At 32.8% G+C, this 19,948-nt stretch overlaps 3 protein-coding genes across 3 annotated transcripts; 1 reads left to right on the forward strand and 2 right to left on the reverse strand.

Moving 5' to 3' along the window:
• Positions 1-4,254: 4,254 nt before the first annotated feature.
• On the reverse strand, positions 4,255-7,141 carry LOC101222839 (subtilisin-like protease SBT1.2). Its single transcript, XM_011653318.2, has one exon. The coding sequence runs from the start codon at positions 6,764-6,766 to the stop codon at positions 4,460-4,462; it is 2,307 nt and encodes a 768-aa protein (XP_011651620.1). The 5' UTR covers positions 6,767-7,141; the 3' UTR covers positions 4,255-4,459.
• Positions 7,142-14,419: 7,278 nt separating this feature from the next.
• On the forward strand, positions 14,420-16,567 carry LOC101204573 (pentatricopeptide repeat-containing protein At4g21065). Its single transcript, XM_004151955.3, has one exon. It carries the CDS (start codon positions 14,741-14,743, stop codon positions 16,415-16,417), a length of 1,677 nt encoding a protein of 558 aa, XP_004152003.1. The 5' UTR covers positions 14,420-14,740; the 3' UTR covers positions 16,418-16,567.
• A 594-nt stretch (positions 16,568-17,161) lies between these two features.
• Positions 17,162-19,945, reverse strand: LOC101204813 (xyloglucan galactosyltransferase MUR3). The gene is made up of 2 exons (XM_004151956.3): positions 19,819-19,945; positions 17,162-19,526 (listed from the first exon to the last, which is right to left on the reverse strand). Exon 2 carries the CDS (start codon positions 19,341-19,343, stop codon positions 17,583-17,585), a length of 1,761 nt encoding a protein of 586 aa, XP_004152004.1. The 5' UTR covers positions 19,344-19,526; positions 19,819-19,945; the 3' UTR covers positions 17,162-17,582.
• Between the last annotated feature and the right edge of the window lie 3 nt (positions 19,946-19,948).

A 19,948-nucleotide genomic window follows, 5' to 3' on the forward strand; every position in this document is an offset into this window, starting at 1 on the left:
GAAATCATGAAACCAGACAAAATTTCTTTGGGTCAAAATCTCTCAAAATTTTTCAGATTGAACAAGGCAGTGATGACATACGATAAGAATCACCCAGTTCTTCAATTCACCAAAGAATTTGCCACAACCTTTGACCAAAACAAATGAGGATACAATGGACTTCTTCTTCAATTCTTCTCTCACTGTGTTTGTCTCTTATCGGCTGTCTCCTTCTCTCAATCTTCTTCTTTTCTTTTATCTAATAAAACCTAAAAGAAGAAGATAGGGTTTAGGGTATCATTTGGTTTCTTACGGTTATTGTAATTGTTTAGAGTTGATCGCTAATTGTAACAATAATTGTGACAAATTCATATTTCTCAAACTGTAAATAGTAACAATATTTGTGGATCCCATGTAATTTTAGGATGCAAACCCTCAACTTCGATATCAAATTGTGTTTGTTGTTTATAGATCTAGCTGTGGATCCCTCCATTTCAAAATGATTACAAATCAAACGTAATCAAATAGAGCTCACTAGCTAAGATGCATCTTTGTCATAGCCATTAGAATGAATCTATTGGTAGATACAACATTTTAGCTCAAGTTGAGTAGAACCCAAAAATAACCTCTTTTGGTCTAGATGTGAAATCAAACCCAAAATCTAATACGTTTGATCCAAAGATCATTCAAGCCTATGCCAAACCCACATTGCATCATGAAAACTATATAAACCGTGAAACTTTTCTTAATTTTGGGTTAGAAAAATTAAACCAAGAGAATTTAGAGAGAATCCTCCAAGTAAGAGAACTTCTTAAACTCCTAATGAAACATCCTAGAAGACTACTTTTAAAAATGACCAAAGATTCTCTAAGACTTGAACTACACCCACAAAATTTCATACAAGTTAAGTTCAAATACCTCTTACTTTCTAAAGATGCATGTTATATATTTTTCAAGGACTTATAAAGAAAACTAGATTTGTTTTTATATGATGCATGTTTAGTTTTTTATTATCAACATCGGTTATTGTTGTACCTAATTAGAGTCAATCTTTTGAAATTATACGTGATGCTAGTCACTATGCATTAGGTGTTGTCTTAAGTCAACGTAGAGATGACATGTTTTGGGCTATTATTTATTATGCTAGTAAAACTACTTGTCGTGTTTGCATTTGATATATTTAGGCCCTATTGACTTGGGTCTAAGGTGATCATGCAACACTACAAGAAAACATGTATTTTTCGACGCACAACATGGACGTCGAGATAAAAGACGTCAGAAGAAAAAGCTTCTTCTGATGTTGTAGAAGTTCTATTGGAAAAGATTACAATCTCGACGCGACATAAGGCAACGTCGGTATAAAGTAATTAATAAAAAAAATTAAACTTTTTCCGACGCCATTATGCATGGGGTTGGGAATTCCCCTTTAAAACCCAAAGACCATAAAAAATCTCTCACCCATCTTCCTTTTCTTTCATTTCTTCTCTTTTTTCCTTGGACATCTCTCTCCCTTAAGATCCATCGTCGCTTGCCGTCCACCGTCTGTTGCTTGCCGTTGCCATCAACCCTTGTGAGTTGTGTTTGCCCCTCGTCGGTAAGTGTTTTTTTTTATCTTCTTTGTTTTGGTTTGAGTTTGAGAAAAAAGTACTAAATGGGTATGTTCTTTTTTTATTGCCAAGGTCTTATTTGGTGTGTTTTTCTCCTTTTCGTTGTCATCTGCCGCTGCCCTTCCAACATAGTCGTCGTCCGCCCCTCGTCTGTAAGTTTTTGTTTTTACTTTTTTTATTGAAAAAAATATTAAATATGTGTGTTACTCTTTTGGGTTTCTACTAATTTTTCTATTTTTTCACTCGTTTTCTTCTATTTATCTATTAGTTTTCTAGTTTGGGCTTCTTGGTTGTAGTATTTTTTTTTTAAAAAAGAGGATTTCTCGACGCACAAAATGTAGCGTCGGGAGATTGTTTGACATCTTTCAACACTTAAATAAGACATCATGAGATTTCAAAGGATCTCCCGATTGCTATATTTTGTCATCAAAAAATCTTTTCCCGACTTTGATCTTGACACAAATTTATGCATCTAAAAATCCTTTCTCGACGCTTTTTCATATATCTTCCAACGTTTTTGTGCATCGGAAGATCTCCATTTTCTCTAGTGCAACTTTGAAATATTTGTTTGTTTAGAAAGATGAAAAACCATGACGAATTATATGGATTTTGCTCTAGTAGGAATTTGACTTTAATGTGAAAGACATAAAAGGATGTGAAAATATGGTTGCAGATCATCTTCTAGACTAGAAAGTGAATGAAAAAGTCAACATCCCTATTGTTGAGGCATTTCCTAATGAATATTTATATCAAATAAAAGATAGTTTGCCTTGGCTCACTGGTATAGTTAACTATCTTGCAGAAAAACACTTGCCAGTTGGGCAAAACATTGAACAAAGGAAGAGGTTTTTGGAGAATGCTAGGTGTTACTTTTGGAAGAATCCACTTCTATACAAAAATTTGTGTTGACAGTATGATGAAGAAGATGTGTCCCCTAGAAGAAGTTGTATGTATTTTGAACTCTTGTCACTGTTGAAGGTCACTTTGAATCAACTAGAGATGCATCTATGTACTTCAATCATATTTTTACTGGCCCTCTCTCTTTAAAGACTATTATACCTTTGTCAAATCATGTGATAGGTGTCAATGCACAAGCTATATTTCTAGACGACATGAGCTTCCAATTACCCTTATCTTGGATGTGGAACTTTGTTATGTTTGGAGTACTGACTTTAATCATGTCTTGAATATCTAAAGGGTTATTCTCAATCCAAAATATCCTAAGATAGCCTCAAGTTTTAACACCAAATACTGATTGTGCTTTATTACATCTGTTTTTTTGTTGGATTTTAGAATAATTTTGCTTACAAGCTTTTATTCCCCGGGAGAATCAGCAAGAAGAACCTTAAAGCTCTTCAAAATCTTTTATTATATCTCTTCAAAATCTTTCTCGATCTCCTCTTGTCTTGGTGATTCTCCATCATATATTAATAAGTTTATGGTGGTTGAGTTCAATTTATGACAAAATTTGAGAATATAAGTTGAGGTATATTTGTTAATATATAATTATTAAAAAATATATATTTATATTTTGGAAAAAGAGAAAAGTTTGATGTAATTGTATTTATTGAAAAAAAGAGAATGACTAAGAAGAGGAAAGAGAGGGATTGAGAGGAAGAAAGAGTGATCAAGGGGAATAAAATCGTTGCCCCAAACATGAATTATGACTTTTGAGTGTTCAAATAACTTTTCAAGTTCCAACCATTAAAACTTTTCACTTCTTTATTTGATTCATTCTAATTACGAATTTTCTTTATTTGATTTATTATAATTTCTTAATTCGTATTAAATGTGAACAATGTTCATAATATCGGCAAAACAAGGTGCCCAACCATATTCTTATATTATAGATCATTTAGACTATTAACTCGAACTTGACCCACTTTTATGGCACTACATAAAATTCATTCATAATATAGTCAAAAAACCTTAGTTTATTGAGTTCAAAGTTTAAAATGAGCAAATCACTTATTCAATAACAACTTATTGAATTGAACAATACCTCAATAACTACTTTATTGAATAATAGAATAGTTCAACATTTATAAATCATGAGTTGTAGGACAAAAATCCAACATCCTCACGATACACTCAAAATTATATATACATACAATGCTATAATTTCTACAAAAACGAGTGGAATGACACTCAATGGGCATCGGAAACTTGACCGTTACCTGAGAGAAAGAAAACATTGAAAAGCAATAGCTAAAACCCGCAAGCTTATAAAGAAATTGTAAAAATATACTTTTAGTATAGAATCGTTAACATACTTTTGATATTCAAGACATGATTAAAGTACCTTAAACACATATTACAAAACAGTTGCGTTTAAAAACACATCCAACGTGTCCATATACAAGTCAAACACGATAGAATATGACAAATAAGCATAGCTCACAATGAAACATGTAGTCATACCAAGCTCACACATATTTGTCATCCAAATTGTATCATATGTGCAGAACACACTAAATATATGATCGAGAATAGCTCAAAATCCACCGACAATGTTTCAATGTTATTTGATATACTAGTTTTTAATCTTTATTGATTAGAGATACAACATTCTAGGGTATTTTTATATATATATATAATTTAACCTATAATTTAATACTTATAGATTAAGTACATGCTGGACGTATAATTTAATTTGGAGCAGAAGAGATATAAAATACCAAATCCTTAAAATGAAATCTTTGTTGACTGGAAGACAAGAAAGTCAGTCGAAGACAGATTTTCTACACTGAAAATTTCAAAGCAAGAAATCTATGGTAGAAATTTGTAAAAATTATTGTACTAACCTGACAATAACTCAATGTCAATATCTCTATAAATCATAAAACTTACCCCCCCATGTATTCACTGTGACTTTAGTTCTTCCAAGTCACTACAATTGGGCTTCTAACTTTGTATTTGCTATTCTCACAATGAATCCATGTCAAATCCCCTTCTGTGAACCTTACTTTTCTCCCTTCCTTTCCCTTTTCAGACATAAACCATACCTTATAATTCAAGCTTTGATTCACGTGTTTGAACACCAAGCGCCGTGGCTTAACTCGAACTCTTACTCCTTCAGGTGCAGTTACTTTCACTTCATAGATTGAATTTGTGCTCCCGACATTCGTCAACCGTCTTGAAACCATCTTACTCGTCGTTCCGTGCTTAAAAATGACAGATATGGAGGGATAATTCAAGGTGAAGCCTTTGTTCATCTGCAAAATTTTGTGGCAACTAACATTCATGTGGGTGATAATGAAGATTTCTGAATGAGTATATCCAAGAGCACAAAGATGAATGATATATTCATATGGTTTGATATCATAAACTAGACCAGGATCAATTGCTTTTGTCGGGTTTACATGACCAGCTCCCATTGCAAAAACATCAGCTGGTTTGTTGCCATCAAGAATTTGTTTACCAAAATGATCAGTAACATCAGCAGTTGTCATAATGGCTGATTTGATAGCTGCAGGTGTCCATTTTGGATGAGCTGAATGGATTAGAGCTGTAATTCCACTGACATGGGGACAAGCCATGGAAGTTCCTGACATGACAGTGAAGTTTGATCTTCTAGAATCTTCTGGAAGGCCAGTTGGACCAAGATTTTGAGGCCAAGCTGCTATAATGTTAACACCAGGAGCAATTACATCAGGTTTGAGAGTTGAAGGATTAGAGAGGCTTGGACCCCTTGATGAAAACTGAGCTACTGAAGGAGCTCTTGATCTTCCAATCACAGTTCCTCCAAATTGGATTCTGGCTTTTGGATTGCTTGTGGTGTTAATGTAAGCTTTTAAGCGATTTGCTTCTGCAAATCCAATCAAAGTGGCTGGCAAAACATGAACATCAACCAAGTCTTCCTCTAGGTTTATCTCTGAATTTGCAAGGATCATAGCAGCGCCTCCAGATTCCTTCACAATTTGCCCCTTTTCTGATCTGCCGTTGACACCACGGTCGCAAACCACCATTTTGCCTTGTACTTTTTCTCTTGGAAGAGACCCTTTTAAGCAAAGCTCACCTCCCATTTGCCCTCCAGTCAAATAAACTACTTCAAGCTCCTTGGTGGCTTGCTTGAACTTGTTTCCAGGGTACATTGATTCGCCGTAAATGGCTTCTCCATTGCTTAGTCGAATTATAGCTGGAAATCTTCGGTCAAGTGTGCCTGCACCAATGGTGGTGATCCAAGGAGCTACATTGGCAACAGAGCTTTGAATTGGACCATTGTTTCCTGCTGCACAGACAACTGAGATGCCGTGCTGCATTGCCCGAAAACTTCCAATGGCAATACTATCGTCGAAAAACGGAAGCGGGAAGCCACCAAGTGAAAGGGAGAGAATGTCAACACCATCTCTTATTGCAGAATCCATGGCTGCTACAATATCAGAGCTATAACAGCCACTGAACCAACAAACCTTGTACACCGCAATGTGGGCTCCTGGGGCCATCCCTTGCGCCACACCAGCTCCATTACCGAACACGCTAGCATCAGCGACGGAAGCACCCGCAGCTGTAGAAGACGTGTGAGTCCCATGACCATGAGAGTCTCTTGGGGAGACATACTCCTGGGCAACATCGGAAGGCAGCGACGAAGCCACATGATGTCCTTTGATAAAGAACTTAGCACCAATGAGTTTCCTGTTACAATTAGAGGAATTAAAATCTTGCCCTTCTTGGCAAGCCCCTCGCCATTTTTGTGGAACTGGGGGCATTTTGGAATCACTAAAGCTTGGACTCTCAGGCCAAACTCCAGTGTCTAGAACCCCAACTATTGCCCCTTGGCCCATTGAGGACTTCTGCCGAAGACCTTGTGTGCCAACACTAAGCCCCAAGAACTTATGAGAGTAAGTCGTTTGAATTTGATACTTTCTATCTTCTCTAACAGCCACAACATCAGGCAACCTCTTCAAATACTCAAGCTCAGTTTCAGATAACTGTGCTGCAAAACCTTCCATAGCATTAGAATAGGAGTAAAGCAAGCGAGAAGAGGAATCTTCTTCGGCAGAAAGAGATTGTTCAAGAAAAGAAAGGTGCCATTGAAGCTTAGAATCAAAAACAGAGGTGATTAAACCATGTGGGTGGAGTTGAATGATGTAAGTTTGAAGAGTGGAAGTGTTTGGTTGGACAAGAAGTGAAAGAAAACAGAGAAAAAGAAGAAAACCCATACGGGCATTGAAATCCATGATTGATTACAAAGAAGAAGACAGTGATTCTTGAGGTTGAGTTCATGATTTTGAAGAAACAATTGATGGGTATTTGAAGGAGGAAGAGGAGGAGGAGGAGGAGTTTGTGAAATTGTGAGTGTAAAATATGAAACTCGTGAAATTGAAGAGCTCTTCATCACGAGGATCCTTTGTTTTGTAGAGCTTCAAGAACTGAGAAATTTGATTGATGGTGGAGCTGAAGGGAATTGATAAGTGATGAAAAGCTTCACGAGAAGTAATGGAGAAATTTAAAAGGATTTGAATTCAAAAAGTTGTGTGTGAATTTTTGTTTCCTAAAAGAGAGTATGTTTAGAGAATTTGAAGAAAGGAATGAAGGAAGGAAATTTAATGCAAGAAACGCTCTTCCTTTTCTTTATTTCTTTTCTTCCCTTTGTATTCTATTGACTTTCCATTCCACTACCTCGTGCATTTTTGTTTCTCCTTATTCAAATTATAATTAAGAGAATTTAAGTAAATTGAAAAAAATGGAAAGTATTTAGGAATACTTTGTATTAGATTAATTTTTTTTTGTAAATATAACATAATATCGTAATTAATTTCCGTGTAACAAAATAAAAATATCCTACAATATTTTTCATAAATTTGAGGTTTGTTCTTTAATATTGCATACGGTTTTTCACTTTTTTTTCTTCTTCTTTACTATTCATTCATACCCTTTTCATTTTATTACTGTCTTCTTCGTATTTTCACTTGTTCTTGTTCATAATTTCTTTATTTTCTCTTTCAAAAATTTTTCCTTGTTTGTCATCTCTTTCTTTTTTTCTTTTCTTTTTCCACTTCTTCAAATTCTCACTTAGCAAACGATCTTCATCATTTCTCATATATTTCCTCTTTCAGATCTAAATGATTGTGTATCATCTTGGCATACAATTTTGAACAAAAATCGTTTAGATCTGGGTACACAATCTTTTAGTACATGTAAATAATATTGGTAAACAATTGCTTAGATCTTAGTACGTGATCGTTTAGAAGAAGGATTATACATGTGTGTTTGATCGATGAATAGCCTGTTGACTGGGGAATTTTTTTTTATTTCCCATTGTGGGCTTTTTTTCGTTTCTAAAATTGTTCTATACAGTATAAATATTTTTCCGATTTGTTATATTTTAAAAAAAAAACTCATAACTATTATTATAATTATTATTATTATTAGGGAGTTTTCTCAAACAATTGAAAAAATTGAAAAACTATTTACAATCTATACAAAAAGACAAAATTTATTATGAAGTGTAAATATCTAGTCAAATATTCTATTTGTGAGAATTTTCCTTTTCTAAAAAAAATATATATCATTCTACTAAATTTTACTAAATAACATTTGGATCGTTGAAAGAAGAATAGTAAAATAGGAGGTTCATTTTGGATAAACGAAAATTTTATTTTAAAATTGATAAAACAATGTCTTAAGTGCCCTTACATATGTGAAAAAAATTATATTTTAAATACAATTATTCAAAAAACCACCAATCGCCTATAATTAAATCAAGAAAGATTTAAATAGAACGCCTAAATCTACTCATAAATTTCACAAATGTTCTAAATTATAATTTATTTCCTCAATTAGGTTTTCGTATATTTTTAAGACAATTATAATCTTATCATAATTATTAACTATATATAATTTTTAAAATTAAATTCAAATTATTTTCTTATTTATATTATACTCAATTTATTAGGTAAATGATAACTTTCTTATTTGGCCTATTAATTAATATATAACTTTGTTTACGGAAATTAATTAGAAATATTTTATTAATTCAATATAAAATAAAATATTTTCTAATATGGAATAATTTAATAATTATATATAACATTATCTCACTATTTTCATCACCCATTAAGTGAAAAAAATTCTGACGTCGGCGAGGACTTCAACTTCTCCATAATTCAATTTCGGTTGTTTCTTCCATCAATTTCATTGTTTTCAATATTGTTCTTCAGATTATTTTGAAATTTCATTTTCTTTGGACTTTCGATTATTTGTCTTCCTCAATTACTTTCTTTTTTTTTTGTTTTCTTCAAATTTCCATCAATTACTTTCGTTTTCGTTTTTTTCAAATTTCATATTTTACCTAGATATTATTTATACATATATACCACTACATATATACAATATCACATATATAATTATGTACAGTAAGACGTCCGAATTTTTTCATTCGTTAACTTTTTTAAAAATTTTGTTTACATATATATAAACTACATAATTCTAACGGAATATTAGTTTAAATTCTATGTTTATATAGTAAATATTGCTAAAACAGTAATAAACTACACATTCTCAATGTATCTCTAATATAAGTGAGTATATCATACATACATACTACCATTTTATATATATATTAAATGATCAATATATTCTTTAATATATCAGTAAGCTATTATAGTTTTGTTATGTGATTTAGTATTATATACTTCATCTTATTTACAACATTGTTTATGATTATTAATGTTTGTGTTTCATGTTACGGTCAGAAATTTACATATTTAATATACACCATATTATAACAAATATACTACAAAAAATTACTATTTAATATGTTCTCTCAATTCATACAATCTCTCATACAAATACAAGAAAACATATCTTCTGTGTTCTTGTTAACATAAATAACATTCCTATAATATCATCAAATTTAATACATTTTACTAACGTCATATATTACATATACTTATCATAAATCTTTGGTTTTAAAATACACACCATGACTGAAACTTATACTCATGAAACACAGCATTATTGATCTTAAATATTTATGTATGTAATATACACATTCTTATTCAAAATATACTTATATTATATCTAGTGAACATTTTATCTCCATTAAACCACTATCTCATAAAATTTCAGGAATAATGCATACGATAGTATAATATACTATATAATATTAAAAATATATGCATATAATGTTTTAGTGTTTCCATAATTATAGCAACAGAATAATTCATCATAACATAAATTAGACATAAAGTTTTCAAAAAACCTAATTTTTACTTTAGCACATAACCTTCAACATTAAATTTATTATATTCAACTTCAAATTCCGAAAGTACTTGTAATAAAAATTTGAAACTTAGTCATTCAAATGGTTGACTATTCAGCTCTAATTTTTCTTTTTTTTGGCTTTGCAAATCTAAATTTTATTGTGAATGGTTATCTCATTATCTTTGATGATTGATTTTCTCTCCTCGTGCTCCTCCTCACAACTTGCTTGTAAGCAAAAAAATCTATTTCTCTTTCCTGATTATTCATGTCAATCATATAATGGTATATAAAATATATTATGTTATATATTTAAAACATTTATGTTATACATACATTAATTGTATTGTTTTTTTCAGCTCCTGTTTGCTGATTATATATATATACCTATGGAACAAGTACTATACATATAAAACATCAAATACAATAACATCTTACAACATTTAATATTAATATACCTTCGCACCATCAATAATGATTGGATCATGTTCTTTTTATCTAATTTTTCTACTCCTCGACCCAAGACATCTTTCACTTCTTCTAACAATTTTCGCCACTACATTTAAATAAAATTTTACAAAATTAACTATCATTTAACATATGTAAACCATAATGCATTTTAAATCAACACAGTAAGTTTTTGTTACATATATAACACAATGTAAGCTAAATAGACAAATATACTAAGAAATTTAGAAGGATTTGACGGTAAATAAAATGAAGTCTCCATCTTTTATGATTTATACAAATAAATGATCAATTAATTAATTGATTTAAATATTAAGAATCCGAAAATCTGGTATATTTGAACGTGTGATATTATGTCTCATTCCTTGAACTATACAAATATACTAAGAAATGAATTGTTCTCTAAGTATAATCGGATAAAAAAAAGTTAAAAGAAGTTTGCAGCCGGCAATTTTGCTATAAATCTTAATATTTTGGAGATTTGCTATTTTTCAATTTGTTATTTATTTATTTATTTATTTATTTTGTTCATTTGGACGGTTATGTCAACATTTTAGCAAGAAGTCCAATTACAGTCTAGGCCCAATCATGTATAATTACAAAAGTGCCCTTGCAATTCCACTAATTAACCTTCACACTTTTTGGTTGAGATAGTTTTATATCTTTATCTATAGTGATTCTATCTCATTTCACTCACAAATAATTCCAATACAATACAATGTTAATTCAACAAATATATTTGTATGTTATCACAATCTATTTTTGATAGATAATCATGGTCCATCATCTCTGTCTATCCTAGATAGACAATGATAGAACACTATAACTTTCTGTTTGAAATAGAAACATAACACTGTATATCTAATTTCATTCTAACAAATAATTTTAATTCAATACAATATTAATTCTCAACACATATATTTTGCATGCTATCTATCTGAATAGACAGTGATAGACCACTACATCTGTCTATCTAATTTCATTCTAACAAATAATCTAAATTGAATAAAACTGTAGGAATAGACATTATATTGTATTTTGTAAAATGAAAACAAGTTTACGTAAGAAAGTAAATTAACTATTCAATAGTGATATCTTTGTCTATCTCTATATACAATTCATTATAAAAGATAATTAAAAAGAGATAGACAAAGATATACATCTAGAGTTATATTTCTATGTATCTCTGTTTTTCTTTATCAATGATTCATTATAAAAAAAATAACAAGAGATAGACAGAGATAAACATCTACATATAGACAAAGATATATGTCTATCTCTATCCACGTTTCATTATAAAAGAAGAAAAAATAGATGATAATCCTAATTACAATGCAAGGATATAGATAGAATGCTTATCTATCACATACAGACAAAAATAGATGTTTATCTCTATCTATCTCTATCCACGATTCACTAATTGTAAATAATATAACTTTTTAGATAAGATGAGTAAAAGAAAAGTAATAAGTATATAAATACATTTGAGATAGACATAGATGGGGACAGTTATCTATGTTTATTTTGAGATAGACAAACGTAGAAATTTTGGAAGGGAAAATTTGAAATTTATGAAAAAATTAACTAAAACTATACGGGGTTCATGGACTTCTTTTATATTTTTTTTATATTGTTATACTTATACGGGTCATAAATATTTTCAGCTTTGTTCTACATTAGTACACTACCCTTATTAGTATTATAATTATTGTAATTATTATAATTATTATACTCATATAATTATAATAGGTAAATTTACATCCATCTATTTGTATTATTTCAATAATATATTTTTATTTAAATTTAATTATTCATTTCAAAACAACAACTAATTATAATTCTTGGAAAATTTGTTAAATAATTATACTTATTGAATATGGTAGAAATACATAAAATATATAGAATTAGCACAAATACCCAAATAATAATCAAGTCAATGTTGATGTCCAAAATTTCAATTAATCCATTTAAACATTCGATATGTAATTGATACGTATAAAAAAAAAAAACTTACTCATTGATCTAAAATTTGATTGAATTGATTGTTTCATAGTTATACTATCAAACTCTTTATATCTTTTAGCTAATTCGATTTATACACACGTGTCTAACAAGCCTCGAGTAAGAGGTCTCTCAAGAATGATGCAAAAATATAGCTTCATACTATTTGTATAATTAATTATTCTCTTTTTATTTAGTCAAATAAAATGAAAAATTAATGTGCATAACACATGTTACCAACTATCATAATAAAAGTGGTAAATATTTACGACTCGTATGAACAATTTAAGAAAAGTCCATAAAGCTTGGTTATTTTTTTCATAAATTTCATATTTGTGCTTAATGGTTTTTTTATTATTGTAGGATGCTTTTTAAATTTTTTCTCATCTTCTTCTTTCTAATTTATTCACTTTCTTTTTTAGTTGTTCACGTGCTCTTTTAGATATTTTTCCTCTTGAACATTCTTTCTCATATTTGACAATATTCTTCATCTTGAATATTCTCTCTTCTTCTTCGTTGTTGACAATATCAAGATCGTTTATATTCCTTAGTCAAGATTGTTACAGTGAGTTTGTTTTCGATAAGAATTCTAAGTATCGTTTTTGTCTTCATTGTTTAAACGACTATAAAATTTTGTTAAGAATTCTATATTTCATTATGAAGATTTTTTTTTTTTTTTGTGGTAAAAATTCTAAATTTCGTCACATTTCATATGTTTAGAAGATTTAAATATTAGTGTAAGAATTCTTTATTTCATTATGAAGATCAATAGTTTGAAGTTTTTCATGATCGTTTACATTGAACTACACAATCGTTTACCAATATCAACACGATTGTTTACCAATATCAACACGATCCTATATTATATTTATAAACGATCACCATGGTCAAATGATTGTGAACGCACGTCAACATAATTGTTTACTGCATTCAATACAATCGTTTACTGTGGTCAAATGATCGTTTACAGTGGTCAAACAATCGTTTATCATGGTCAACACAATCGTTTATCATGGTCAACACAATCGTTTATCATGGTCAACACAATCAATGTATATTATTCTACTACACGATCGTCTATTCTTGCATTTTGTTTATTATTATCATTTTGTACATTTTACTTTTTTTATTCAATGATAGATGTATATCTATGTCTATCTACTTCTTTCTATCACTATTAAATACTTAATTGTATTTTTTTTTTACAGAACACAATATCTATTTCTATCGTTGTTTTTTATGGAGGCCAATGGAATGGATGTAATGTCTATGAGAATTACTCAATTGTTGGAGTTTTGGTGGATGTCTGAATCAACTTTAATTGTTGGGTTGGTTTAATATACGAAGAGATTCTCAATTGGATGGATTGCATAAAAGATCATATCTACATAAACGATCGTGCATAATGAAATATAGAAACGATTGTTTATATCCACTTTCGGTATATTTATGCATAATGAAAGGCTTCGAGAACTCTTTTTCCTTCACTTGGATTATTTTCCCATTGAATTATTTCCTAATAAGATTTTAACGAGACATATTTCATATATGTAATGAGCATTTAAGGGGAAGTATTATAAATATTACAACACATAGATAGATGCCCATCAAGTTATGTATCTTAATATTTAAACACTTAGTGTCTAACATGTGTCTTCTCATTAAGCATCCAACACTCATGTCATATGTCAAGCAAACATGGTCTCTTAGTGGCTATGTAATGCCACATCTAGAGATGTCCATTTAACCTGTGTGACCTCATCTCAAACGAGGCGGAGAATTCTTGAATACAAGAATGGAGGAGGGAGTGAGGAATAATTTTCCCCATTGACATTTTTGGGTCGAGAATAGAGAATACATTTCTTGAACTTGATCCCCTGCCCCTGCCTCAAAAGAAAAAAAAATGAATGTATATATATACGTAAATTGATATTTATATTTATTTATAAAAAAAACAAAGAAACAAAAGTGGCTAATATTTTTTCACACAGAACCCGATTCGCGCATAATCTTCGAAAATCCCCGCGGGTAAATTCGTGGGAATAAGGAATGAAATAGGGACGAGAAGTTGCATCCTCGTTTCCGTCCCATGAACATCTTTAGCTACATTCTACTTGACAAGATGCCTATAAATAGTGACATTGGGTGGTGGAATGAAACACACAATGGAAGAGAAATCCAAAGAAACGAGAGAACGTCAAGAAATTTGAGATTTTCCAAATTTTCTTATTTCTTTAAATTCTTATTTATTTTATTTTATTATATTTTATCGCTTAGTTAAACTTTTTGAGTAATTATTCGTCGTTCTCAGAGATTCAAAGTTTCTTCCTCTGTCCGCGACTCCGAACATCAACAAATTTTAGCCGGATTTGGAAGAAGAACATAATCGATACCCTAAACTTCAGTGTAATATAATCGGTACTTTTCATTGAATGCTTGAAGTAATTCTCAGGTGTGTACTCTGAACTGTATAAGATTTCATGAACAATGTTTACAGACTCCATTGTTACATAATCAAAAGTAGTAAGCAGAATGATCCTCTTTCTCTCCGTACCCTCCTTCTTTCCTGTGTTGCTGCAGCTCCTGAAAGCTTATCTTATGCTCGTTATGTATTCTCTCGAATTCCTTCTCCAGATACTATCGCTTACAACACCATCATACGATCACATTCTCGCTTCTTTCCTTCTCATTCTTTGTTCTATTTCTTTTCCATGCGTTCCAATGGCATCCCTCTTGATAATTTCACATTCCCTTTTGTTCTCAAAGCATGTTCTCGATTGCAAATTAACCTTCACTTGCATTCCCTTATTGTTAAGTATGGTTTGGACTCCGATATTTTTGTACAAAATGCTTTGATTTGTGTCTATGGGTATTGTGGGTCATTAGAGATGGCAGTCAAGGTGTTTGATGAAATGTCTGAGAGGGATTCTGTTTCTTGGTCTACTGTTATTGCTTCTTTTCTTAATAATGGCTATGCATCTGAGGCTTTGGACTTGTTTGAGAAAATGCAATTGGAAGATAAAGTAGTGCCTGATGAGGTAACCATGCTTAGTGTGATATCTGCAATCTCACATTTGGGAGATTTAGAATTGGGTCGTTGGGTTCGAGCGTTTATCGGCAGACTTGGCTTGGGAGTCTCTGTTGCTTTAGGAACTGCTCTTATTGATATGTTCTCCAGATGTGGATCTATCGATGAATCAATTGTTGTATTTGAGAAGATGGCAGTGAGGAATGTGTTGACATGGACGGCCCTAATCAATGGGCTTGGCGTTCACGGGCGTAGCACGGAGGCTTTAGCTATGTTTCATAGCATGAGGAAGTCAGGGGTTCAACCAGATTATGTTACATTCTCTGGTGTCTTAGTAGCTTGTAGCCATGGCGGTCTTGTAAAAGAAGGTTGGGATATTTTTGAAAGCATTCGGAAGGTCTATCGGATGGATCCTCTTCTAGACCATTACGGTTGTATGGTTGATATCCTTGGTCGGGCAGGCCTGCTGAATGAAGCTTATGACTTTGTTGAAAGAATGCCAATGAAACCAAATTCAATCATCTGGAGGACTCTTCTTGGAGCGTGTGTGAATCATAACAATCTCGGTTTAGCTGAAAAGGTGAAGGCGAAGATCTCCAAGATAAGCTCTTCGCAGAATGGTGATTTGGTGCTTCTATCCAATGTATATGGAGCAGCTGGTAGATGGGTAGAAAAGGCATCTATCAGGAGTAAGATGAGAGAGAAAAGAATAGGCAAAGAACCTGGGTGTAGTTCGATTAATGTAGACCAAACAATTCATGAGTTCGTTTCTGGGGACAATTCCCATCCACAATCTGAGGACATAACGAAGTTCTTGAGCTCAATTATTGGAGATCTAAGAAACAGGGGTTACATGATGCAAACCAAAAACGTATTACACGATATTGAGGAGGAAGAAAGAGAGCATTCTTTAAGTTATCACAGTGAAAAATTGGCGGTTGCTTTTGCAATTCTTAGTATGAAAGATAAAAGGACAATAAGGATCATGAAGAATCTTAGAATTTGTTACGATTGTCATTCATTTATGAAACATATTTCAGTTAGATTTGAGAGGAAAATAATCATTCGGGATCGTAATCGATTTCATCATTTTGAAAAAGGATTATGCTCATGTCATGATTATTGGTGATATTTTTTCATTGGTACTTCCTTCTTTCCATTTATGAAATTCAATTATAGATGGAAACCACTTATGTTGAAAATGATTGTATTACTGTATTTACGAGATTAATGTAATAATCTTCACTTGGTAATATAATATGGCATCATAGTGTCTCAATCGTTGTATATATATAGTCATATATTATACAAATTCAATAACATTTGAGCCACATTTAACATCGACTCACCTTTCCAAATTTGGTAGCCCACACCTTGCAAATCATGCTAGACTGGTCAACTCTGTTATAATATACTTAAACAATCAAAAGGCCACCTTCCATGGTGAAATGGTGCCACTCTCAAGCACAACTCTTTTTTACTTGGTGGCCTAGTGTCTAATACAGAATATTTTCACTTCAATCATGCAATTCCACTACTCAAACCAAGAGTTAAACATAGATAGAGCAAGTGTCTACTTGGAATAACGAGATCCAGTTTATGGTCGATGACATTCAGAACCACCCAAGATTTTCTTTTTACTCAAAGACGCTGCAATTTGATGGCTCACACCTTACAAATCATATGCTCTAACGATCAACTTGGTTGGAATATGGTTAGAAGACTACCTACCACAAATGATTGCCCTTTCAATCTTATGTTGTAATTTCCACCCCTCCATAACAGTCAAGAAAATCCGAACAATAGCTTTATTTAATAGTCCAACAAAACACAAGACTTTTTTTTTTTTTTGTCAATGAAAGCAACACATATCTTAAGGGGGAAAATTTTTCAAATAAATATAAACTCAATTCTGGTATCATTCTACTAAGATGAGAATTAATGCTCACTTCAAAAAAAAGTGAAGCATTCATGACTAATAAAATCTAAATCATTTGATTTGTGCATTGTTTGCAGAAGAAAAATTTGGCCAATAAAATGACAACTCTCAATACAAAGAATTACTCAGAAAGGCATGTAATAAAGAACTATGATTTCTGTATAACAAAACTATAATTAATAGGACAGCAAATACTCACTGCTTTGTTTTTGGAGGGCGGCCCTGTTTAGCTGGATGAATCTATAAAAAAAAGTCCTTGGTTTGATGCTGGAAGCTTTTCTTTAGGCTTCTATTTGAGCTAATTAACCACCAATGGTATCTTTACTGATGTATCAATGAATTTCAGCCTATCAGTTTATGATTTGTCTCTCTGCTCATTTTTCCAAGAATTTTTTGCAGCTTTGGCCGACGTATCACCAGAATCTCCATCCTTTGGTTTGGAGAAAAAAGGATCCCATTCATGAGGTCCAACTTCCCGCTGCCCATCTTCCAGTAACGCATATTTCCAACTATTCTCCTCGATAAAATTGTCATCCGTGTGCCCTTCAATAATGTCTTTCCTCAACTTTGTCACCTTGTTGATAATCGCTTGCACAGAGACATCAAAAGCGTCCTTCAAGGTTTCCAACTTGGAGCGTGGATCAGCATATACCAATCTTGGAATCATAGAGATGACTTCCTCCTGCATTAGCTTCAGCTGCTCAGGTGAAATTTGAGCAAGCCTTTCTTCTATGCTAATGTTCCTCTTACGAATATCATCCTCTGGGATGAATACTGAATATCTTGTAAAATTCTTTGGGAGATGCCAAGTATATTGGGTGTATGCTGATCCCGGATGGAAGAAGACAGGAATGCAACCGGCTAACATTGCATCAAAAGCAGATCTTCTGGTGTATGAGTCGCCCTGAGGTTGCAGGCAGAAAAGAGAGCTCTGAAACATTTGCATTATACTACTTGGAGAATGGCACTTGCTCTCCCCAAAATCGCATTCCAGCAGCTTGCAGACCTTAGAACTCTTACATTGATCAATAATCTGCCCTCTTATTGACTTGGGATTGTCAGGGCGTGGAGCACCTGCAAAAGAGAACACCCATTTCCGTTCGAGTTTTCTCATCCGATCCTGCCAAATAAAGACATCAGAATCCTTTGCAGGATGGAAATATGTTGGATATGGAATACCAAAATCATTGGCATTCCATGGGCTTGATTCAACTACAAGCATGGACATGTTTTTAGCAGCAGGTAAAAACAGAAGCTTGTTTCCCCAATCTTTTTCTTCCTCAGAAAGCCTCCTGAAATCCCATGTGATCCTACCAGCAACAAGGAAGTGATCTCGACCGCCCATAATGCCCCATTCGGGCCTTTTCTCAAGCCAGTTCACCAAATCAAGTGAAGCTCTATCTCTAGTAGATATATTATATCCCCAAAGGTATCTCGCAATATCAAACCCAGCATAAAATGGCACGAAAAAAGCAGCAGCAATGGAAGAATCCTTAGTCAAACAATCATATTGCTTCATTCGATTACTGAAAATCACATCAACCGCAAACTGATTTGTCGCATACCAGCCTGTATCTGAAAACACTCCTTCCACATTTTCAAGTGGTGGACCAAGCCCAGCATTAGTTGTGAACTTGCACATATTTGTCCAAAGGCTTAAACTCTTACACTCCTTCAACATATCCTCATTAAACCTAGAAGGAAGATCATGAACAAATATATACCTCCCGCCACATGGATCACTCTTATTTTCAACAGTTTTCAATGCTTTAACAAACGGAAATGTCTGAATCTCAGGCTTGGCAGTGGACTTAGGCTCCCGATCGACAGGCTTCGGAGGCTCGCGAATTGATTTCACATCAATTTTCGGCGCATCTACAACACGAGAAGGGGCAAACTTCCGGACTACAGGCAAGTTAACAGGTCCATCTTCAGGGCTTAATCTGATTGATTCATCAACAGAATGACCTCCAAGCACCACAAAATGAAAGTACAATAATAGGATCCAGAAAAACGCCGACAACAACGCTAAAAAACAAAGCCGAGAGTTCTGATTCTTCCCGGCTCCTCTCTCCATATGCTCCAACGGGGCAAGCACTACCGGGCGGCGTCTCATCGGATGGAATCACAATCACCAAATCCAGCAAACCGCCAGTTCTCCATTTCGCAAGAATCACTCAGAAATCCATCTCCAAATTCCAAAATCAACAAGGAGAAAAAAAACACCGTCTCCAATGGTCAAATAGCTCGTTCGACTTCGACTATGAATTCCGATGCGAACAATAAACAATCGAAATTACTGCGAAAAAACGCAAAGTAATAGAAACAGTAACAATCAATCAAAGGGTTCAAACTTCGTGACGTAAACGACGCGCAATGCGACCGAATCGAGAGAGGTAGAAAAAAGACGCAACTCAAGAAATGGAACGTAAGAGTAAACGAAGACACGAAAGACAAGGAATTATATGAAGATTTAGTCGGTGACATAACATTATAAGAAGCAAAAATTGAAAAGGAAACAGAGTGGATCTTCAAAGACGTGTGTATACATAATCAATGGCGTAAGAAGAAGAAGAGATTGAGAGACTTACAGAGTAGTGATTAAGATTCTTGAGAGAAATTTTGGAGTGAAAATTTATTTCGGTTCTTTAGGATTTTCGAGAGAGAGAAAAAGGGAAGGAATTAAGGAAAGTAAATATAAAGAAGAAATGGTGACGCCGT

The sequence above is a fragment of the Cucumis sativus genome, chromosome 3 (genome assembly GCF_000004075.3).
Source record: "Cucumis sativus cultivar 9930 chromosome 3, Cucumber_9930_V3, whole genome shotgun sequence".
Lineage (NCBI taxonomy): Eukaryota > Viridiplantae > Streptophyta > Magnoliopsida > Cucurbitales > Cucurbitaceae > Cucumis > Cucumis sativus.